A 25,329-nucleotide genomic window follows, 5' to 3' on the forward strand; every position below is an offset into this window, starting at 1 on the left:
TGTGCCTTTGGAACCTGGGGGAGGTCCCAACCAGCACAAACCCAAGCCAGCCTTTCCTCAGCAGCCATCCAGCACAAGTGAGAGCCACCCACATATAGGCAGTCCCAAAACACCAACCTTCCTACACCATGCAATGAGTTCTACGTAAGCCTACAAATTGAAAAAAGACTTTTCAGCAATTTCCTTATCTAAAATTAACATTTGCCTCTCAAAAATAAGATCAAATTAGGCAATAACAGGACAACCACAGATTCTAAGAAAACATGATATGCCTATACTTTATTCATTATATCACAAAAGAAACTCTGTTTTCAGAAAACCTTTAGGTAATAACGCATACCTTTGCCTGGGGGTACACAGCAGGTTTACTTAAATAGATCTGAGCTGCACTCAAACAGTTCATAAGCTGGGGAGATACTAACTAAAAATCTTCAAATGTTTAATATTGTCTTGTCTGCATACTGCTTAATTTTAAAATCAATGCAAATGGAAAAAGACTTGCAGCAAGTTAAAATTACCCAGAAAATTTCCGGTTAACTCACAAACCAACCAAAAGGAGTCCAAGGACCCAGTGTATAGAATCCAGGATTTGGAACTGCTATCAATGAAGATGGAAGTATAGAACACCAGTACAAGAGTGTCAGAAATTGGTCTCACTCTCTTGACCTTGGATCAAGTGGACATGTACAATTCTCCATGCCGGTGCTTTCCAGTCCTGACAGACACAGACAACAAAATATGTATAGCCTGCTGAGATAAGTGGAGGGGACCTGGGGACTTCTCCACAGAACCTGGAGGGGGGAAAGAAACTACAATTTCTTCCTCTTATATAGTTATGAAGGGGAAAAAAGGCATTAGAGGGATGCCTGGGTGGCTCAGCAGTTGGGCGCCTGCCTTCAGCTCAGGTCGTGATCCCGGGATCCGTGTTCGGGTCCCACATCGGGCTCCCTGTGAGGAGTCTGCTGCTTCTCCCTCTGCCTGTGTCTCTGCCTCTCTCTCAGTCTGTCTCTCTCATGAATAAATAAATAAATCTTTTAAAAAAAAAAGGCATTAGAAAAAGTATTAAGTACTAACACTGGACAAACTTCCAAATGAAAGGATTTCAAAAATTTTAAACTGTAAGTCATCAGTATCTTCCAGTGTACATGTTACCTCTTGGTAAACGTATCAGTGAGGAGCTCCGAGCATTCTGACAGATTGGCTGCTGAACATACCAGAGAAAATGACTCCAGTGAAACTGGTATCAACATAAATTTGTGCCCTCCAATCTTTTTATATTTGAACTTCTTCACCTATTTCCCAGAAGGGTTATTGTAAACTACCTCTATCTTTCCTCACAATCTGCCCTGCTCCCACCTTCCCCAGAGGCTCCGTACAGATGCAAATTCTAAAAACTGGAGTCAAGAAATCTTAATACAATAATTTTCTCTAAGATACTGGGGTGCTTTCTCCTAAAAGCTACCTCTACAAAGAAAATATTCAAGGTTAAAAGCATGAAAGAGGAATGTTTCTCTCAAAACCTAACAATCCTGTAATGAAATATTAACAGTGGTCAAATTAGTCATTTAGATGGTAAAAAGAAACTACAAAATAACTGGGTTTACTTATTCCTTGTCTACATAAAAGGGAGGCAATCAACTAATTCACGCAGTAAAGAAGGCAATTAACCTTTCTCAAAGTCCACACAGTTGTACCTTTCTCAGTAGTTTGGGTCCACTTCACGTGGATTTGGACTGGACTACTGTGTAACAGTGTAATTTCATACACTAGAAGGAATAATATTGCACAAAGACATTAAAATACAATGGTCATGCTGGAAAATCCACCTTTGTTTAAGGGCCTTTTCCCACCAGGAAACATTTTAAAAATTCTCTCCTTGGTGCTTTTTACATTAACAAGAAATTTCACCAGAAATCTGAGAAGCACTAATATTCCTGCAGTGTTTACCTTAGACCAAAGGCAGTAACGTAATCACTTTTTTATTATGCTCACCACATACCTAATGGAGTAAATTTGTTGCTTTCTTCTGTGGTCTCAAACTCTTAACAGTTTGAAATAAGAACTAGCTGCTGACAAAGGAAGTCTGGTTGAAACCCCAATGGAGAGCCACAGTATGGACCACACCTCAGCTCCATGATCTTGACACTCTTCTGGCTCAAGCAATGGCAGAGAGGGGAAGTATTTACATAAATAAATGTTTGCTTAAAGCATGTTTATCTACAATAATGCATTACTATTGTTATTATATGAATGATCACTACCTATATTTGTAAATCAGGAAAAAGTAAAACCAAACTAGAAAGCTAGGTTTATCCCAGCACATCTTTTATAATTAACCAAGCTGTCTAAATCATTTGAAAACCAATTCTTATTTCTAATTCACTAATATATACATTAGAGAAATTTTACTATGAAGCCTTCTGTAATTTCACATAGTATTATTTGCCCTGGTTAGATGAACTATTTGTTCATCCATTTATTTTTGAAGGATGAGAGGGGCATAAGTTTCAGTGCATGCATGGGAGAATTTAAGCCAGGGCTAATATTCAATGGCAGAGTCAAAACAGGGGCACTTCATAACTTCTACCCAGACAACAATTAGATACCCCTTATCAAAATACTAATGTCAAGAGATTTATGTAATGCCTTACATACAGATGCAGATCCATGGATATTATTCAAGGGTTAGAAGCATAATTTAACAAAATTCTAAAGTCATTTAGACTTTCTTTCTGCAACTGTTAAAGAAAGTCAGACAGATTATGTGATAATCTTGATTTAGAATTGAGGTTCTGGCATAAATTACATCAATCTTACAAACTAAAATGAGTCTAAGAATAGGAAACATGTCTTCTCATCTCCTTCACTAACACATTTAAGACAATCTGGTTGTTTTTGGTCTTAAATTCAAATCAAATGCTACTATTCAAATTTATATGCTTATGTTTTGACTGAAACGGACCAGAAGATACATACGTAATCATAGCACTGACTTAACTGCACATGTTCTATATACCACACGGAATCAATCCAGCTTTGTTCTACTATTGAAGGAAGAGCAGCAGTAGCTACTACTACTATAGGAGACTGGGTCCCCGAATAGCCAGGGGAATTTTAAAAAAGAAAACCATATCTGGGGGCATCACAATGCCAGATTTCAGGTTGTACTACAAAGCTGTGGTCATCAAGACAGTGTGCTACTGGCACAAAAACAGACACATAGATCAATGGAACAGAATAGAGAACCCAGAAGTGGACCCTCAACTTTATGGTCAACTAATATTCGATAAAGGAGGAAAGACTATCCACTGGAAGAAAGACAGTCTCTTCAATAAATGGTGCTGGGAAAATTGGACATCCACATGCAGAAGAATGAAACTAGACCACTCTCTTTCACCATACACAAAGATAAACTCAAAATGGGTGAAAGATCTAAATGTGAGACAAGATTCCATCAAAATCCTAGAGGAGAACACAGGCAACACCCTTTTTGAACTCGGCCACAGTAACTTCTTGCAAGATGCATCCACGAAGGCAAAAGAAACAAAAGCAAAAATGAACTATTGGGACTTCATCAAGATAAGAAGCTTTTGCACAGCAAATGATACAGTCAACAAAACTAAAAGACAACCTACAGCATGGGAGAAGATACTTGCAAATGACGTATCAGATAAAGGGCTAGTTTCCAAGATCTATAAAGAACTTATTAAACTCAACAGTAAAGAAACAAACAATCCAATCATGAAATGGGCAAAAGATATGAACAGAGATCTCACAGAGGGAGACATAGACATGGCCAACACTCACATGAGAAAATGCTCTGCATCACTTGCCATCAGGGAAATACAAATCCAAACCACAATGAGATACCACCTCACACCAGTGAAAATGGGGAAAATTAACAAGGCAGGAAACCACAAATGTTGGAGAGGATGCGGAGAAAAGGGAACCCTCTCACACTGTTGGTGGGAATGTGAACTGGTGCAGCCACTCTGGAAAACTGTGTGGAGGTTCCTCAAAGAGTTAAAAACAGACCTGCCCTACGACCCAGCAATTGCGCTGTTGGGGATTTACCCCAAAGATTCAGATGCAATGAAACGCCGGGACACCTGCACCCCGATGTTTCTAGCAGCAATGGCCACAATAGCCAAACTGTGGAAGGAGCCTCGGTGTCCATCGAAAGATGAATGGATAAAGAAGATGTGGTCTATGTATACAATGGAATATTACTCAGCCATTAGAAACGATAAATACCCACCATTTGCTTCCACGTGGATGGAACTGGAGGGTATTATGCTGAGTGAAGTAAGTCAATCGGAGAAGGACAAAGATTATATGTTCTCATTCATTTGGGGAATATAAATAATAGTGAAAGGGAATAGAAGGGAAGGGAGAAGAAATGGGTAGGAAATATCAGAAAGGGAGACAGAACATAAAGACTCCTAACTCTGGGAGAAAATAATCACAAAAAATGTACATTTCTTGATCAAACGAACTCTAGGGGTGGTGGAAGGGGAGGAGGGCGGGGAGTGGGGGGGTGAATGGGTGACGGGCACTGAGAGGGGGTACTTGACGGGATGAGCACTGGGTGTTATTCTGTATGTTGGCAAATTGAACACCAATAAAAAAATAAATTTATTATTAAAATAATAAAAAATAAATAAAATAAAATCCCCTGGAGTATGGAACTGACAGGAATACCAAACATCTACATGGACTCAGAGGTCATTATATGTTTGAAATTTTACTATGAATTTTTCATTTTTAAGAAACAGGTTTACATATTTCTAAGAGCTTAATTTTATTCTCTCACACAAACTATATATCTGAAGCATTATAAAAATGAAATTTAAAAATATAAAAATTAAGTCAAAGACATTTACAAACCCAAAATCTACTTGTTCTCTCTCTTTTTTATTCCTTACTGGTATGCAATGAAGAACAATAAATAATAAGGCACCTGAAAACATTAGGACTTTTTTCCTAAATATCATTTTTACTAGATGTTTGAAACCAAGATTCTGATACACCTCCCATTATGCCTGTCATCAACTGTGACAGAAACACCTAAAAACAAAAAACAGCACCCCAAAAACCCACACCTTCGATTTTGATGTTACAGGATTTCCCAGGGAGAAATATGACAGGCTTACTCTATCAGTCTCTTTTCCATATAAGAGACTTAATGATGGAAATCTTGGAGAAAATAATCACAAAAAATGTACATTTCTTGATCAAATCCTGGGCTCTCTCCAATTCTCCCTAGAAAACCCACTAGTTTATTCACTATATGTGCATCATTACATACAGAAACGATAAGATCACTGTTTATTCACTCTATATGTGTAACTATACGCAGAAATAATAACTAGATCCCAAGAGCATCTTCAATAATTTCTACCTTTTTAAAAAAAGATTTAGTTTATTTATTTGGGAGAGAGAAAGAGAGCACGCAAGCTCCAGCATGAGGGGCAGAAGGAGAGGGAGAAGCAGCCTCCCTGCTAAACAGGGAGCCCGAAGTGGGGCTTGATCCCAGGACCCTAAGATCATGACCTGAACTGAAGGCAGATGCTTCACCGACTGAGCCCCCTACGCACCCCATTCTTTTCTTCTGAAATAATTACAGGCATTGCAAAAAGCACCATAAGGTCCTGTGTGCACTTTCCCAGTTTCCCCAATGAGTGTATCTTCTACAACTACAGAGCACCCTCAAAATCAGGAACTGGGTATAATATCTACCACTTCTCTATCAATCACCTATCACCTCTCATTTTCTATCATCTATCTACCTCTCTATCACACAGGTAGTCCAAGTCACAAAAACCACATACTGACTCTTCTATCATCTATCTACCTCTCTATCACTCAGGTAGTCCAAGTCACAAAAACCACGTACTGACGTCTGGACTCAGGCTGTCCAGAACAAGTAAGTCTATAGAGACAGAAAATGGATCAGTAGTGGCCTAGGGCTAGTGTGAGAAACATGGAGGGAACGGGGAATGAGCGTTAGTGGGCATGGATTTGCTGATGTTTATTTATTTGAGAGAGCGAGAGAACATGGGGGGGGGGGGTAGAGGGAAAAGCAGGCTCCCCACTGAGCAGGAAGCCAGACGTGGGGCTCAACCCCAGGATCCTGGGATCATGACCTGAGGCCCTTGGGTGCCCTGTGGGTGTGGAGTTTAACAGAGGACGAAATCATCCTAAAATCAGACACTGGTGATTTTAGCTCCACAATCATGGAAATCAGACACTGGTGATTTTAGCTCCACAGTCATGGAAAAACCATGAATGGTATATTTTAAGTGGCTGAACTGTATGGTATGTGGATTATATCTCTAATACAGCTGTTAAAAAGGAAATGAATATTCCATTCCCTGGAATATACAGTGTTACCATACTTCATATATTTTATTCTGATATTTCCCCAAATAATACCAGAACCAAATATGTAATTCCAAAGGCCTAGAAACAGTAGCCTGATGGAAGGTTCCTTGTCAGTGGATAAGCCAACAAACAAGGACATATCAGTGATCTATGTGCCCTTACTGGATGCCTGGCCTAACCGTTAGTGAAGCAGGAACACTGTCATGCCACTATGGCCCTAACTTGTTTCTGAAGTTACAAACTTGTATACATGTCAGAGCTATTTGGTGAGGCCATAAAGATACATGAATAAATTGTTTTACTGCATCATAGGCTGTATATTTAACAACCAATGGTTATACTTACCCAGCACAACCTACTCTTTCCCTTCCTCAACCCCAACTCCTTCACCACCTCACCCCTTTACTCTCCCACTCTCATCCTTTGCTCCTGGTACATTTTTATTTTTAAGAGGGTGCATGGACCTGACAGATCAACCAATGCACTTCCTCACCACTTTGCAGATGAAAGATCTGAGCCCCAATAGGTTGATGTTGGCCAAGAGCCACTGAGCTGGGGTCCATGGAGGTCTGGACTCTGACCCTGACTCCACATCCAGAGCATACACCAGGCAAGCTCCCCTGAGGCAGTGCTAGCCAAACTATTCTGTAGGGCAGCCAGATTTCCCTCCCCTCCTTATATACAACAAATGGGACGCATGTCAAGGTTTAAAAATCCATTTTTCTCCTCTACTTATAATTCACATTACCAGTATCTTCAGCCTGTCTTCCTCCTGAAACTATAAAGTATAAAATAAATGAAACAGTGCTTGTGACCCATGAAAACATAAATTCACTCAATGGTCATGTTTGACACGTATTTCCCAAGTTTACCAAACTTGTCAGGTACCATTTCACAGGTAAAATAAGTGAAGCCCAAACTGGATTTTTCTATATCTGTTTACTTCAAGCTCTACCACTTAAAATTTACAGGTTGCCTCACACCTAGTGCTAACAGTAACAGTATTTTCATTTAAAAATGAAATTTTAGGGACGCCTGGGTGGCTCAGTGGGTTGAGCATCTGCCTTTGGCTCAGGGAGTGATCCCAGGGTCCGGGGATGGAGTCTCACATCAGGCTTCCTGCATGGAGCCTGCTTCTCCCTCTGCCTGTGTCTCTGCCTCTCTCTCTCTCTCTCATTAATAAATAAAATCTTTAAAATAAATAAATTAATTAATTAATTAATTTTAAATTTCAATTAAAAATTGAAATGGCTGGCTGGCTCAGTTGGTACAGCGTGTTGCTCTTGATCTCAGGGTCACAGGTTCAAGCCCACACTGGGCATGGAGCCTACTTAAAAATTTTTTAGAAAGTACTCTGTAGTATCCAAGGTATATAAAGGACTTACAAGAATCAACACCCAAGAAACAAACAATCCAGCTTAAAAATGAGAAGACATGAACATTTTTCTATAGAAGACATCCAAATGACCAACAGACACATGAAAATATGCTCAACATATACAATGGAATGTTATTCAGCCATAAAAAAAGGATGAAACCTTGCTACCTGCAACGACATGGATGGAACTAGAGAATATTATGCTAAGTGAGTTAAGTCATTCAGAGAAAGACAAAACCATATGATTTCACTCTTGTGTGGAATTTAAGAAACAAAACAAATGAACACAGTGTAGGGTAAGGGGAAGAGAGGAAAACCAAGAAAACAGACAACTGAACTATATAGAGAACAAACTGTTACTGGAAGGGAGGTCACTGGGGGGATGTGTTAAATAGGTGATGGGGATTAAGGAGGGCACTGGCTGTAATGAGCACTGGGTGTTATATGTACACCTGATACTAATATTACACTTTATGTTAACTGGAATTTAAATAAAAAGCTGAGGGGAAAAGTACCATGAAACCCACATAAATGTAAAATATTTACCCAGGGAAACATTTTGAAATAAAATCATATGAATAAAACTTGACACCTATGGGATGCCTGAGTGGCTCAGCAGTTGAGTGCCTTCAGCTCAGGGCGTGATCCTGGGGTCCTGGGATTGAGTCCCACATTGGGCTCCCTGTAGGGAGCCTGCTTCTCCCTCTGCGTATCTTTCTGCCTCTCTCTCTGTCTCTCTCTCTCTCATGAATAAATAAAATCTTAAAAATAAAAAAACTTGACCCCTAATCCGTTTCTCCTGAATGTATCTTCCCATCCCACTTCCAAATCACACAGTCAACAAAATACTTTTTTTTCTAATTTTCACAGGGCAATATACTAGGAGTTCACAAACCCATTTTTCCCTAAACATAACACTGGCTTCAAGCTATGAGGATAGGAGTACCTTGCAGCAGACTAATGAGAGAAGCCAGATGAAAACAAACTCAGCACACATGTTCACATTCTCACATATGCATATATGCACTTGAAGACGCTGGAAATCTGCCAAAGCAAGAAGGGCCAGAGGGGCTAAAATGCAGGGGAGAAGGCACTACAGTGGTGAGTTGACGTTCCAAGGCTGTCTTCCCCCAGGGGTGTGGTCTAAAAGGTTGAGAACATGCCTAAGAAGCAGAGAAGCCAGAGTAATGGAAATCCCACAAGACAAGAGTCAAGAATGGGGAGTTGGGTGGGGTCAGCTGAGCAAGAGGACCCCAGGTTCAAGATCCTTGGCAGAGGGAAGTGAACTTACTCTTATAGTTTTATCCTTGAGATGTTTGCCAAATTCTTAAACTACTCAGGACCAGGAACTAGCCTCTAACAAGCAAAACAGAGCTTTTGGCAGGTTCCTTATACTGAGAAAGCATAATGTGGACCCTAAGATTAAATGAAGAGGGACTTAGTCAACACAGCATGTCTCTAGTTACAACATTTGGGGAGCTATGCCTGAAAGTGGATGAGATCAGACGAGATAGAGCTTTTCCCTGCAACTTGCCCTGGGCCTAACTCAGAACCTAATTAGATTAAGGTGACCTGTTCCCATTCTGCCTTTAAAGGACAGGTGAGCCCTGTCTGGAAGAGGGGAACATCATTCAGAGCAGTGATATGCTGCTACACATTTACGACCAGTTCTGAGATTGCCAACTCTAGGATGTAAATATTCTCAACATAGCCAATTTTAAAACTACCCCCTTTGGCCCAGGGCGCGATCCTGGAGACCCGGGGTCGAATCCCACGTCGGGCTCCCGGTGCATGGAGCCTGCTTCTCCCTCCGCCTGTGTCTCTGCCTCTCTCTCTCTCTCTCTGTGACTATCATAAATAAATAAAAAAATAAAAAATAAAAAAAAAATAAAACTACCCCAAAAAACTCATTAAATGTGGAGTTAAGTGCTTTCCCTTTAAAAAAAAAAAAAAAAAGTGGAGTTGGGAAGAAATGCACATTATCACATAAAGGTGGTATTTCTTATTATGTAAATGCAAATAAACTCACAATGAGATACCACTTCACATCTACCAGGATAGCTATAATCAAAAAGACAAAAAATGAAATGACAAGTGTTCAGAGCACCTGGCTGGCTCAGTCAGTATAGCAAGTGACTCTTTTATCTTGGAGTCTTGAATTTGAGCTTCACATTGGGCACAGAGATTACTAAAAAGAAAAAAAGTTTTGTAAGTTCCCACTGGTTAAAAGTTGAATAAATAGGGGATCCCTGGGTGGTTCAGCCGTTTGGCGCCTGCCTTTGGCCCAGGGCGTGATCCTGCAGTCCCTGGATCGAGTACCACGTCAGGCTCCTAGCATGGAGCCTGCTTCTCCTTCCTCCTGTGTCTCTGCCTCACACTCTCTCTCTCTCTCTCTATATATATATATATATCATAAATAAATAAATAAATCTTTTTTTTTAAAAAGTTGAATAAATAGTTTAAAAAATAGCAAGTGTTGCCAGGCATGTAGAGGATTTGAAACTTTTTTGCATTGTTGGTGAGAATGTAAAATAGTCCCACTATTGTGGAGAACAGTTTGGCAGGTCCTCAAAAAGTCAAACCCAGCAATTCCACTTCTAGGTATATACCGCCCCCCAAAATTGAAAACAGGTATTCAAATAAAAATTTGTCCACATATGTTCACAGCACAATTCACAATGGCCAAAAGAAAGCAACAACCCAAATGTTCATCAATGGATGGAATGATAAATGATAAACAGATTGTGGTATATCCATATAATGGAGTATTATTCACCATAAAAAGAAATGGTGTATACTCTAGGATAAAATCTTGAAAATATAATGCTAAGTGAAATAAAGCAGACACAAAAGGTCACATATTGTATAATTCCATTTACAGGAAATAGTCAGAATAGGAAAATCACGAGACAGAAAGTAGATCAGCAGCTGCTGGGGCAGGGGGAGGGCGAAGTGGGAAGGGACTGCTAATGGGCACAGGGTTTCTTTTGGGGTGATGAAAATGTTTTGGAACCAGACAGAGGTGATAGTTGCACAACACTGTGAAGGTACTAAATGACACCGAACTGCACATGTTTTAAAAGTTAATTTTGTTATTGAATATTTTTGCAATAAAGATAACCACAGACTACGTAATTCCAACTACCTGACATTCTGAAGAAGGTAACTCTATGGACAGTAAAAAGACCAATAACCACGCAGGAGCTTGGAAGAGGGTGGGAATAGAGGGATTTTTAGGGCAATGATACTATTCTACAAAATAAGGAGAGATTCTTGGTGCGCCTGGGTGGTTTAGTAGGTTGAGTGTCAACTCTTGCTTTCGACTGGGGTGGTGATCTCAAGGAACTGGGACTGAGTCTGGCAGGGGCTCTGCCCTCAGGGGGAGTCAGCTGATCCCTCTCCCTCTGCTCCTCCTACCCACTCATGTGTGCATGCTCTCTCTAAATAAATTAATTTAAAAAAATAAATAAGGAGACTCCTAGTGTAAACTGTGGACTTTAGCTAAAAGAATCAACAGTTTCAATAATTGTAACAAATAACACGGCACTAATGCAATATGTTAATATAAGAAATTGTATGGGGCAGCCCCGGTGGCGCAGCAGTTTAGCGCCGCCTGCAGCCCAAGGCGGGATCTGGAAACCCTGGATTGAGTCCCACGTCAGTCTCTGCATGGAGCCTGCTTCTCCCTCTGCCTGTGTCTCTGCCTCTCTCTCTCTCTCTCTGCATCTCTATGAATAAATAAATAAAATCTAAAAAAAAAAAAAAAAAAGAAATTGTATGTAGGTTGGAATATGAGAATTCTGCATTATTTGCTCATTTTTTTTCTGCAAACAAACACAAACAGAAAAGTCACTGCTGGCTGACCTGCACTAAAAAAAAAATATGAAAGTGAGTTCTATAGTCAGGAGAAAAATGATCCCATACAAAAACTTGGAAATGTAAGGAGGAAACAAAGACCACGAAGAATGTTTCTATTATTTGTCCCAAATACTTGCATAGATCAAAAACATTTGAAATATACACCCCTGTCCACTTGTTACCCCTAACATAATAATTAAAAATGCTAATGCTGGGCAGCCCAGGGGGCGCAGTGGTTTAGCGCCGCCTTCAGCCCAGGGCATGATCCTGGGGATCCAGGATTGAGTCCTACATCGGGCTCCCTTTGAGGAGCCTGCTTCTCCCTCTGCCTGTGTCTCTGCCTTTCCTTCTCTCTATGTCTATCCTGAATTAAATAAATAAATAAATAAATAAATAAATAAATAAATAAATAAAAATAAAAATAAAAATAAAAATAAAAATAAAAATAAAAATAAAAATAAAAATAAAAATGCTATATAAACTGAAGGTCCAATCTGCTCCTGAGACAGGCCATGAGAGTGTGTTAGTGTGCTCTACTGGCAGCAAGGCCACCTTCACCCTTGCAGGTGCCTGGGCCCAGCTCTCTGGGCCCTGAGAGCAGTGGAAAGGGTATGGCAGGCAGGGACACCTGACCTCGCAGCCCAGCATCACTCTGGTACTTGTGTGACTGTGGGTAACTGCTGAATTCCTAAGGCCTTAGCTTCCTCCTCTGAAAAGTGGAAATTATCAAAATGACTAGATAAGACAATGTCTAATCCCCAGTATCTTCTTCACTATTATCAAGAGAAAGTGGAGAGCAGAAAAACAATGGAGCAACAGCTAGCAAAGGTACCAGTTCAAATTCTGCGCCTGTCACTTCAGATTCTGGGACCAAAGGCAAGTCACAGAACCTCTCAAGAGTTAGCATGGTGTCAGTTTCTCATCTGTAAAATGAGGGTAACAGGTCTGTGGGGGTTAAATGAGTTCTACATAGAGCATTAGATAAGCACACAGTATAAGCACTAAATGCATTAACCATGTTCTTTACCTTCCCATTCTGCGTTCCTCCAGAATCACCAAGGGTGTGCCCCAGGCCATCAGCTCTTGTTATGCTATCTACATGCGCTTCCTCCATCTCCCTCTTCAAGCATGACTTCAGCCACCCATCACCTGTGAGCTGAACACATGCTGATATGTGTCTCTTTGATCTCATCTACTTCTCATTGACTGATGTTTGGATAATACCTCTTGGAATTCCCCTAGGCTTCTTACACCTGACATATTTATAAAACAAAATTAATAATCTCCTGTCCCTAGCCCTAGGCCTCCAAACTGCTGCTCCTATATATCCTTCTTGGCATAATGGCAACATCCTCTCCTCTCCCAGGAGCTCAGGCAAGTAACCTGGAGTCATCTTTCACTTTTCCATGGCCTCTTCTTCCTTCCTTCTCAATGTGATTCCATTGAGATTCAGGCACTCCTTCCTTCCACATGCTCAGACCAACCACAGTCTTTGTCCTCTCGGTCTGTCTGGATATCACTCCAAAATGTATCTTGTTACACATGCCTTTTTAATTTTTTGTTTTTTTAAAGTATTTTTAATTACTTTAAAAAGTTTTTTAAAAAAAGTTTTTAATTCCAATGCAGTGTCCTATTAGCTTCAGGGGTACAATATAGTAATTTAACACTTTCATACATCACCCTGTACAGGCCCCCTTTTAAACTTGAGACACACCACTCTTTTAAACGTTTTGATGCTTCCCTAATGTCTACACTGACACAGTGCAAGGCCCTGCTTCTTGTGCTTGTCTCGTCATCTACAATGCAAAAACACTGCCACTTGTAGGCCACCCTTATTCCAAAGGCTCAGCTCTTTCTCCCATTTGTTTCTACTTATACCATCTCTTCAAGACCACACATAATTCTCAGCCACAGAGAGAACAGGAATAGCCATAGTGTTGAATCCAAGACGAGATCAATTATAAAACAGACATTATTTTCTATGCCCTAAGAAGGAAAGAGCATGCTGAACTCAACAATGACACATGGTTATGAGTTGAGTCCACAGATAGGAAGTGGGGGGTGGGGCTGGGAGTGTCTTTCAGAACTGATGAACTATGGCTGAGCCACAATTACCATGGTTTAGCCATCCTGGTTGCCGGGTATCCCAAGACACAGGGCAGCGTATGTAATGGCCCCCCAAAAGATATACATATATATATCCTAATCCCTAGAATTTGTGAATGTTGCCTTATATGGCAAAAAAGACATGACAAACTAGGGATCCTGAGTTGAGGAGATTATCCTGGATAATCCAGGTATGCCATAACACAATCACAGCATCCTTTTGAGAGGGAGCCTAGGGAGATTTGATATAGGTGGAAAGCAGAAAGCAATGGTTTGAATTATGGTTTGAGTTACACTTGGGCTTTTGCTTTTAGAAACCTAGTACTGGATCCCTGGGTGGCTCAGTGGTTTAGCGCCTGCTTTCGGCCCAGGGCGTTATCCTAGAGTCCTAGGATCGAGTCCCACATCAGGCTCCCTGCATGGAACCTGCTTCTCCCTCTGCCTGTGTCTCTGCCTCTCTCTCCTTCTGTGTCTCTCATAAATAAATAAATAAATAAATAAATAAATAAATAAATAAATAAATAAATAAATATTTAAAAAAAAGAAACCCAGTACTTAGACATTAACTTAAAAACTATTAACAGATCTCATGTATTCATTTGCTAGCCATTTAAATACTTATAGCAGAAGCTAATAAATTAGCTCAGTAGACAGTTCACCTCAAACATGTACAATAATGGCAACATGGACATTACATAACAATGTACAAACTGGGTATAGGAAGTCCTAATGAAACAAGCAACCAGTAGTTCACTATTCTAAAAATTTCCTAGGTTTACCAAGTAAATTATATATAAATGCATTCTGCTAGATGCTATAATGAATATTAAAAGTCCTTGTCTTCAAACTCCTAATTCTACACACAAGTACAGGACAAAGCAGATTTAACTAAATGCTTTAGTAAATATGAAAGCAACATTTATTAAGAAAATAGAAAATAAGAGTATTGCTCAGATCAATAATTTTAGCAGTTTGGTGCTGGTATCTTAGAATGTAAGCAGCGTAACTGAAAACCAGCTTATAACATGTACTCCAGTGCAGTATTTATGGCATGAAACAAGTTGGACAGTGTTCTCCTCCCACATTATCAGGCTTATCTAGCACAGTTCTACCTTATTTTAGGGAAACCTAACACATATCACCCCTCAGATGCTAACAGAAGGGAACGACTCCACAGATACTATAACTGACCCAGAAATAGGAGATTTTCAAATCCCCACTTTAGTCATTAACCAACACTTATTCACAAGAGGAAGGGAATGAGTGTGAGAATGAACCAACTTTACAACATGATACGGTTGGAATGCAACTATGGTTATCTACTGCATCAGGGCAGTTGCTTCAAGCAGAACCACGTCCTCAGGGTAGCATGTAAGGAAACACCAGGAGGGAAGCAGATTAATAACATAGGTTCCTTGGTTATCATTTTAGAGAAGTACAGAGAAGAGAGAAATTAGTAGTAGTACTTTCCACTGTGAACAATAACAAAGCATTAATGTAGATAAACTCTTAGCAACAAAACAAACAAACCACAGCAAACAGAAACAAAGAGAAACTCTAGGTCTCATCTGCCCCCTTTCAGTTGAAGTGGGTAAGAGAAGTGACTCAGGCAGCAGGAAACTGGCAGCAACACAAGGGCAACTGCTAGGAAGCAGGAGCCACTCAAGTCACCAGCTCAAGGGCACCCTGGGCAGCCACTGCCCTCCCAGGCCCAGCACTTCCCTGGGCCTTTCCTCATTCCAGTCTCATAGCCACACCATGTTCATTTCACAGCTCATTTCAATGCTTACCTAGTGACGAGAAACCTAAGGTCTATGAGGTGTGGCCGACTTGCCCACATGCACAGTTAGGAAAGGACTGGATTCAGTTACCAGGGCCAGAATCTGCTTCTCCAGCATGCGCCCACGTAGTGATGTCCTCACGTGTCGGAATGGTCGTGCCACACACCACGCAGTGACCAAGGGCTGCCAGATTAACTGGTCACATGGCTAGTGACAACCCAGGGAGTCTTCTCAGCAACCTTCCAGTAGCCATCAGGACACTGTGCTACCTGAAGCCGCTACTTCAGTTTAAAATGTTCTTCCTGTTAACAAACTAATATCCCAACACAGCAAAGAAAAAGCTACTTAAAAGTTGTGACTCCTCGTGAGGGGAATGCTTTCCTTCTCAAGGTTATTTACATACGAGGGCATCTGGATGAATCGACTATGCATTTGAACATCAACACCATATGAAACATGGTCCTCCAAAGTGAGTTTTCTCTATATAAAATGATCATGCTATTCTCCTGAGTTCAGAAATAGTTCATGTGTCCCAGAACAGATCTGATATATAGCTCAAATAATATTTTATAACTTGAAAAGAACGGAATATTGGATATGTCTCAAACTCTAGTTTTCTTTCTCACCATATAATATCTAACAATCTTGTTTTTGAAATCTATCAGACATCATTTAAATAAAACCCAGCATCCCCATTAAATAGGTAATATTGCAATAACCGAAGTCATATTCTGAATAATGACATATGTCCACAACATAATGCACAATGAAGAAAGATACAACACACACACATATCCATATGCATTAAAGGTTCAGAAAATCATCAAAAGGTTAACAGTGGTCATCACTAGTTAGTAGGATGCAGGTGACTTTTTCCTTTTGACTCTTCTCCAAAGCTTGAAATGTTCTACAATGAGGTTGCTTTCTCCTCATACTAGAAAGACTGTATGTTTTGGGGACATAAAAACACAACTGTGTGTTCATTAAAAATAGGTAAGAGGAACTTCACTGAGTAAAGAAAAGAACTTCAAGTTCAACTTCAATGACAATCTTGCAAATAACAAAAAGGAAAGCACAGTGTGAACTGTCAGGTTAGTATTTCCACATCTGCTGTTGGTGTGGCTGTTGCCAATTCCCATATGTAGTCACTAGGAAACAAAGCACTGCTCCTGACACGCGGGTGCATTCAAAATGTGCTGTTATTTTGCACTGATACTTTCATCTGCATACCCTGCTGTAATCCGCCAGGTGCTGAACTGTGGCTCACAGAGGTGTCCACTGTGAATAATCATAAAACTGCCTTTCACAAAGCAGGCAAAGACAGCAAGAGCGTAAAACTGGACTTCTATGCATAGCTAGTTCAACAAAACCTAGAATAAAGTTTTAATCCTCACCAATAAAATCTTTGTTTTAAAATAGATTGATTTAGGGGTGCCTGGGTGACTTAGTTAAGCATCTGCCTTTGGCTGGGTTCACGATCCCAGAGTCCTGGGATTGAACCCCTCTGCCCCTCCCCCTGCTCGTGTGCGTGCATGCACACACGCTCTCAAATAAAATTTTAAAAAATAATAATTATCAAATGCATTGATTTAAATACTCCAGATTTGGGACACCGGGGTGGCTCAGTGGTTGAGCGTCTGCCTTTGGCTCAGGGAGTGATCCTGGAGTTGGGGGATCATGTCCCACATCGGGCTCCCCATGGGGAGCCTGCTTCTCCCTCTGCCTGGGTCTCTGCCTCTCTCTCTGTCTCTCATGAATAAATAAATACAATCTTAAAAAAAAACAACTCCAGATTTACCTTAGAAAATGTGCAAAATGCTCTAAATGGCAGAGTTTTTAAGAAAATGAGCATACCACTTTACCAACAGAAAGACCTAAGAAAGGCCTGCCTTTCTTTTTTCCATACACAGTTAAAAGTAAAAAAAAAAAAACTTAAAATCTAAACCACATTTTCCTGAACAAATTATTTTCAGTATGGTTTATCACAAACAGAAAAAAAAAAGTCACAATAACAATTCCATTCAAGGTTGTTGTAATTCTCCATAAACTACAATTATGGGTGGTTTGGAATTATGATGTTTTTAATAGATTTTTTCCAGGATTAAAAAAAATGAGCTTGTATTACTTTTTTTAAAAAAAAAGAACTACAAAAGCACACTATGACTAAAACTAGAATTACACACAGATCTGTGCTCTTACCAGCTAGTAAATTTTGAATTTTTAAGGCCTGTCTTAAACATGTCCATCTCTAGCACCTAGCAAGAGACCTGAACATTGCAAATGCTAATAAATGTGGGCTGAGTAACTCGATGAATCCATAAAGGCTCATTTCTAATCCCTACATGTAAATTGAACTACTACTTCCTTAAAATGTAATCTACTCCAGGAACAATTAAAAAAATAAATGGTTTCCTTAAAAGAAAAATTAGACTCTTGTAACAGCTAAGAAAAATGAAGAAAAGTCAGTGACCAGGAGGAAGATCACAAGAAAACTCTCAAGTAAAACACGTTTAATAGAAAAATGACTCCACACAAAAGAAACCACTGATACTGTTTATGTAAGAACTGTGCCCCACCCAACTCCAAAAGAACACAAGGTGACTCAGTATAAGCACAATAAGATCATTAGGGTAAAAGAGAATGGTCTATTTGGGGGAAGGTGGCTGGGTACTTTAAGCTACCTCCTGGGGCAAAGCACAACAATCCAGCAATAATCTTGGCTTGTTTTTTTGGCAGCTAAAGGAAGAAGAGAACACCACTCCCACTGCACAGGGGCTTCTACTTTATGATTTCAGAAGCTTAATTCTGAATACATCACTATCTCCCCTTTCTCCCATGCTAAAACACTGAATTTAAAAAAGCAGTTATTTATATTTATGACCAATACAGGCTCCCTGTGAATTGGGAGAGCTGCCCTGAGAACTTGCGCCCCAGCTGGATGGAACACATCTGCTTCTCACCCCTGAGCCTCAATTCATCACCTTCCTTCCAAACAGCTTCCTCCAGATGGGACAGTCCAGGTGGGCTCTGATGTTCCCGCCACAGGATATGCCTGATTTCCTGCTTCTGCACCTTTATTGTGCTGCTTCCATAGAGTACGTTCCTCTATTCTTAAATGTCCACAAAATTTGTCTATATGCACTGCCTCACCACTAAACACCTCCCATCCTCTGTTCTGACAGCTAGGGCACTGGGGCCATCACATCTTGCCTTGTGTTTACCTGAAAGACAGCACACACATGAAAGCAGGATGACCTCTTCTACTTCTGCATACAGTAGGTGCCCAGATCTTTAAATGGAGAAAAAAAATTCATCTGAGGTAGCACTGTGTCACGGAAACCAAAACAGATAGTAACTTAACAAAATATAGTAAAACACAAAAGACCATAACAATCTGAAGCTGATAATACACTATGTCAATCAACTGAATTTAAATAAAATAAAATAAAATAATATGGGACACCTGGGTGGCTCAGTGGTTGAGCTGCCTTCAGCTCGGGGTATGATCCCAGGGTCCTGGGATCAAGTCTTGCATCGGGCTCCCCGCAGGGAGCCTGCTTCTCCCTCTGCCTGTGTCTCTGCCTCTTTCTCTGTATCTCTAGTAAATAGATAAATATCAATCAATCAATAAAATATTTTAAAAGCCATAAAGACTCAACAACATTCTAAAATCATGCTATGATAAAATGAATCTAATATAAAACCAATCTATACCCTAAAATTTTATACATAATTATGTATCAATACCTTGAATCAAAGTCTAGAATAATCACAGAAAAACACACATTTAAGCTGTCTATATCTCTGCATGATTTCTGCATCATTTACCAAAATTGTTTGTCTAGCCAATGTTTATGGTAACATGAGTGTTAAGGTAAAAAAATTTATTTTGCTAGTTTTCATTCATAAGCCCCCACTTTTCATCAAACATTCTCTAAAATGTAAATGCCTTGAAATTTAAGTTGGAACAATAATTTTTTTAAGGTTTATTTAGTTATTAATAAGAGACAAAGAGAGAGAAGCAGACTTAGGCAGAGGGAGGGGCAGGCGCTCTGCAGGGAGCCTGATGCAGGACTTGATCACAGGACCCCAGGATCACACCTGAGCCAAAGGTAGACACTCAATTGCTGAGCCACCCAGGTGTTCTGGGAACAATAATTTTTAAAAGTTATAGCAGTTTTACAATATATTGTACACCTGAAACTAATATAACACTGTATGTTAACTACTCTAGAATTTAAAAAGCTTAATAAAATTTAAAAAGAGTTGTAATAGTTTCTGCTGAAATTCCATAAGCAAGGGCATATGTGTGGCTTACTTTGTATTGTAACTAATTACCCTTTTCATTTATTTTTAAAAGAAATTCAATATCTATAATACTTTTTAATAGCACTACTGATATAATGTACATACCCTGCAATTTGCTCATTTAAAATGTACAATTCAATGGTTTTTAGCATATTCACAACGTCTGTGATATCATTCTAAATTAAATGTTGGGATCAGTGTAAAAATCATGAAAGTCTACAGAAAAGATAAAAGGTTCACTAGACCTAACAAAAATACCACATTACTAACTCAGTTTTTCATACTTCGGTTCTTTGGTTCTCTACAAGATAGAGAGCTATAGTATATAAATATACTTAATATAACATTAATTTAACATATCCCATATATTTCTAATTCCTAAATTTATTTATAGTTCAGTACTAGCTCTATAGTTTCCCATCTTGAAATACAGACTATTAATCTAAAACAAGTATTATTAAAACCAGAGCATACAAGTTGATATATTAACATATATCCTAACTCTAAATCCATTTTTTACTTCAAACTAAAAAAAAAAAAAACCAGACATTACTACTCTATGTTTAGTACTCTTGAGGCATTCTGTTCTAACTTCATGAAGCATTTAGACCAAATAACTCAGAGCAACATTCAGTCTTCCTCCTTTTTAAATTAGAGCAGAAGCACCAGTATAAGTAAACAAACAAACAAAAACCACTAAAGCAGCATCCACATCTCCTTCACAGCATGAAGAGGTAGGTCTCTAACATCTTCTGGAAGCACATAATTGCTCTAAGAGCTAACTATAAAGTGGCAACCACAGTTTAAAAGAGGTAAACCGTGGTTCCTTATATAGCTATGTGACTATTTTTTACAAGTATTCACCAAATTTTATTAAAGTGTAAGTCAATGATTAACACTAAGAATAAAAAATATTTGTCCTCCTTCATATGAGACCAAAGTGTATTCTTTTCTCTTGTTCGTTTCTTAGCCCACACAAACTCAATTTTGGCTAGAGATAAATTCTCCTGGACTTCCCAGAATAACTACAGGAAAAAGAACTCTCCCCAAAGAAAAGCTTGTACATTAAGAGTACACAACTGCCTAATAAGGAAGCTGGCTGCTTTAAATGTTAATCATCAAAGTATGAGAGCGATAAAAGACCAACTGTCAAAACAGTTAAGTAGTACTGCATATGCCAGATTTGAGTTTCTACTTATGTGCAGCCATCGAGTCAGCATTTATGGACAGCCGTAAAAGCAGGAAAGGGGCAGACTTCACCATACAAGTTCTAATATTTCCAATTAAAAATCTCACTGGAAAATTGTCCTTGTTCATTTCTATAAAAATTCTTCAATAATATTCCCTTCACCCCTGGTCTAATTTTACAGGGCCCAATTAACACTGTTGGACAAAAGGCCAGTCCTCATCCACCGATCCACACTTGTCAAGCATTTTCCCTGTTGACCGGGAAAACAGTGTAGAGTAACAACACGGTTTATATACAAGCTATAGGATCAAGGCCTAACAGAACTTTCACAGGGTTAAGTGAGATCCATGTTCCATACCCCGGTAGCCCTCCCCCCCCCACCCGCCCCCCTTAATTCAAAAGTGTACATGCTCTTTCTCAGAGTAGTAACCCTACCCCAATCGTCCACACCCTGCATAAATCACTTTATGGATGCACACAACCAGAGCGGGTTAGGAAGTGGGTACCCGCTGGTTCATGACTTGCTAGCGTCCACCCCACGATGAATCACCGCTGTCAATGACACACCACGAAGACGTGCACGCACATCTTATTCACAGCAGGGCAGCACCTGAAGTTCAGGAGCCCCAGAACGACGCCCCAGTACTGCCAAGATGGGAGGAATGCTCGCTTTCTCCTAGCAGGCTGCTCCTCCTGTCGAGCCTCACTTCAAACCGTGTGACTCGCTGATTTTACGCGAAAGAAACAGAAAGCGTGGTCTGCCCCGCAAGGTGGTACCGAGCAGGCTCTGGCCCTCGGCTGACCCCGGCTCTCACACCCCACGCCCGACCTCGCAAGGGTCTGGGGGCTGCAAACAGCCGCTCCTCTCCAGGCCCTCTGCTCCTCCAAGAAACAACCACCCCTGCGAACCTCACTGGCTGGCCGTGTCACGCCACGGTCACCCCAAGCCTACGGGGACCGCCGTTTATCGTAAAATGACCACGATTCCCTGCATCTGAAGCTGTCACAGCAACTCCTGCTTAAGAGTTGGGAGTGAGCAGAGAAACGGGGGAAGCCAGTGCATTCCTGTGCTCACTGCAGAAATCCACCCTGCACACGACCTCCCGGGTAAAAGCAATCAATTAACGAGACTCTCGCTGTCAGTGCAAGTGCCCAAGAGCTCTGACCCCTCCTCCGAAACTCATGCAGGAGTCACGTCCACCCTACAGAGGAAAAGAGTGAAACGGGCTTGCAGCCCCCTTCTGGGGACCCTCCCCGCTCCCTTCCCCGGGACCACGAGCGCCGACGGTCCCAGGGCTGGGCAGGGCGGCGGGACCCGGCCGGACGCTGGGCGCAGCACCCGCCGCCGCCTCCCAGGGCGCATTCCAGAGGCGCGAGTCACTGCCAGCGGGGCCGGGGCCGGCCGGGGCCGGGGCCGGGGCCGGGGCCAGCCGCCCCCCGCCCCCAAGCGGGCCTGCCCGGGCTGCGGGCCGGGGATGCGGGTGGGGGTCTGCGGACCCGGAGAAGGGGCGGGCGCGGCCCTGGCCGCGGGGACACCTGCCAGATAACGGGGGCGGGGAGCCTGGCGGCGCTCGGGACACCCGCAGGTCCCCGCGGACGGGGCACCAGGCGCACTCACCCAGGCCGGCAGGTCGCAGGCGCGCACGCCCAGGCGCACGGCGCGCTCCTCGTCCTCCAGCAGCGCCAGCGCCCGGCACAGGCGGGTCGCTTTGAGGCCGCGGCTCCGCCGGCACCACACGAGCAGCCCGAGCGCCAGCAGCACCCAGCTGAAGCTCAGGCCCAGGTAGCCGAGCGCGTACACCGGCAGCAGCAGCGCGAAGCTGCGTGCCAGCTGCGCCAGCAGCCCCGCCACGTCCACGCTCAGCCCCGCTCCTGGGGGCTCGGCCCGGGCAGCGCCGGCCTCGGGGCCGCGGGCCCCCGCGCCGCTCATCGCGCAGCGCTCAAGTCCCGACCCGGCCGCGGCGCCTCAGCCCGCGCACCAGCGCCCCTCCGAGGGGACCCGGCCGCCGCAACCGCCCGCCCGCGCTTCCGCCCGCAGGCGGCGTGCTACGTCAGCACGCACGGTGGGCGGGCCGGCGGCGGACGCGGCCCCGGCCCGGGCCGGGGAATCACCACGCGGAGTGAGGCGTGGCCTGCTGGGTGACGTCATCCTGCGGGCGCCGCTCCCCCACCATCCCCGGAGGCAACAGTGAACGCGGGGTCGACGTGAACGTCATCGCCCGGTGGGGCGTCGAACGGGGGGGCGGGGGGCCGGCGACGCGGTTCTGCACCCGAGCCGCGTACCCACGGCGGGTGGGCGGGGCCATCATGTGGCGTCATCACGGGGGCGGGGCGGGCGCCCTCGGAGGCGGGAGTGGGTGGGGCCGACGTGGGAGGCGGCGGGCGGGGCGCCGCTGAGGCGGCCCGGAGAGTCGTCACCTGAGGCGGGCGAGGCGGGGCGCGCCGTTGCGGCGCTGGATGCGGCCCTGCGCCAGGGCACATCCCTTGGCTGCGGGGGCGGGCCCGACTTGCTGACGCTTCCGGGGGCGGGGCGAGGCCTACGAGTGACGTCACCCGAAGGGCGGGCTGAGCTCGGCGGTTGGGTCGTGCGGCGCGAGCAGGGCGCGTCCCGGTGGCGTGTGCGCCTGTTCCTGCGAGGACCTCCCGAGGGGCGGTGCGGTGCGGGCTGTGAGGGCGCGGCGTGGGGCCGTCCTCCTCCCCCCGTGGGGCCGTCCTCCTCCCTCCGTGGGGCCGTCCTCCTCCCTCCGTGGGCGGTCCCCCTCCCTCCGTGGGGCCGTCCTCCTCCCCCCGTGGGGCCGTCCTCCTCCCTCCGTGGGCGGTCCCCCTCCCTCCGTGGGGCCGTCCTCCTCCCCCCGTGGGGCCGTCCTCCTCCCTCCGTGGGGCCGTCCTCCTCCCCCCGTGGGCGGACCCGCTCCGTGGGGCCGTCCTCCTCCCCCCGTGGGCGGACCCGCTCCGTGGGGCCGTCCTCCTCCCCCCGTGGGCGGACCCGCTCCGTGGGGCCGTCCTCCTCCCCCCGTGGGCGGTCCCGCTCCCTCCGTGGGGCCGTCCTCCTCCCCCCGTGGAGCCGTCCTCCTCCCCCCGTGGGCGGTCCTCCTCCCTCCGTGGGCCGTCCTCCTCCCTCCGTGGGCCGTCCTCCTCCCCCCGTGGGCGGTCCCGCTCCCTCCGTGGGGCCGTCCTCCTCCCCCCGTGGGGCCGTCCTCCTCTCCCCCGTGGGGCCGTCCTCCTCCCTCCGTGGGCGGTCCTCCTCCTCCGTGGGGCGGTCCTCCTCCTCCGTGGGGCCGTCCTCCTCCCTCCGTGGGGCCGTCCTCCTCCCCCCGTGGGGCCGTCCTCCTCCCTCTGTGGGGCCGTCCTCCTCCCTCCGTGGGTGGTCCTCCTCCCCCCGTGGGGCCGTCCTCCTCCCCCCGTGGGCGGTCCCGCTCCCTCCGTGGGGCCGTCCTCCCCTCTCCTTGGGCGGTCCTCCTCCTCCGTGGGGCGGTCCTCCTCCCCCCGTGGGCGGTCCCGCTCCCTCCGTGGGGCCGTCCTCCCCTCTCCTTGGGCGGTCCTCCTCCTCCGTGGGGCGGTCCTCCTCCGTGGGGCCGTCCTCCTCCGTGGGCCGTCCTCCTCCCCCCGTGGGGCCGTCCTCCTCCCCCCGTGGGCGGTCCCGCTCCCTCCGTGGGGCCGTCCCCCTCCCCCCGTGGGCGGTCCTCCTCCCCCCGTGGGCCGTCCTCCTCCCTCCGTGGGCCGTCCTCCTCCCTCCGTGGGGCCGTCCTCCTCCCCCCGTGGGCGGTCCCCCTCGCTCCGTGGGCCGTCCTCCTCCCTCCGTGGGTGGTCCTCCTCCCCCCGTGGGGCCGTCCTCCTCCCCCCGTGGGCGGTCCCGCTCCCTCCGTGGGGCCGTCCCCCTCCCTCCGTGGGGCCGTCCTCTCTCCCTCCGTGGGGCCGTCCTCCTCCCCCCGTGGGCGGTCCTCCTCCCTCCGTGGGCCGTCCTCCTCCCCCCGTGGGCGGTCCCCCTCGCTCCGTGGGCCGTCCTCCTCCCTCCGTGGGCCGTCCTCCTCCCTCCGTGGGGCCGTCCTCCTTCCTCCATGGGCGGTCCCCCTCCCTCCGTGGGCCGTCCCCCTCCCTCCGTGGGGCCGTCCTCCTTCCCCCGTGGGCGGTCCTCCTCCTCCGTGGGCCGTCCTCCTCCCTCCGTGGGGCCGTCCTCCTCCCCCCGTGGGCGGTCCCCCTCGCTCCGTGGGCCGTCCTCCTCCCTCCGTGGGCCGTCCTCCTCCCTCCGTGGGGCCGTCCTCCTTCCTCCATGGGCGGTCCCCCTCCCTCCGTGGGGCCGTTCTCCTCCCTCCGTGGGGCCGTCC

At 44.9% G+C, this 25,329-nt stretch overlaps 1 protein-coding gene across 9 annotated transcripts in view; it reads right to left on the reverse strand.

Moving 5' to 3' along the window:
• The window catches only part of ESYT2 (extended synaptotagmin 2), an 81,829-nt gene extending 58,801 nt beyond the window's left edge, over positions 1-23,028 (reverse strand). For 6 of the 9 annotated variants that reach the window (XR_012002538.1, XM_072763291.1, XM_072763289.1 and 3 more), the window contains exon 1: positions 22,623-23,028. Coding sequence is in view for 6 of the 9 variants with exons in the window: in XM_072763291.1 (XP_072619392.1) it covers positions 22,623-22,934 (312 nt within the window). In the remaining 3 variants the exon portion in view is untranslated. The remainder of the gene's footprint in view (positions 1-22,622) is intronic. The other 3 variants (XR_012002540.1, XR_012002539.1, XM_072763292.1) reach the window with 1 other exon arrangement.
• Positions 23,029-25,329: the final 2,301 nt, after the last annotated feature.

Source organism: Vulpes vulpes, chromosome 7, assembly GCF_048418805.1.
Source record: "Vulpes vulpes isolate BD-2025 chromosome 7, VulVul3, whole genome shotgun sequence".
NCBI lineage: Eukaryota > Metazoa > Chordata > Mammalia > Carnivora > Canidae > Vulpes > Vulpes vulpes.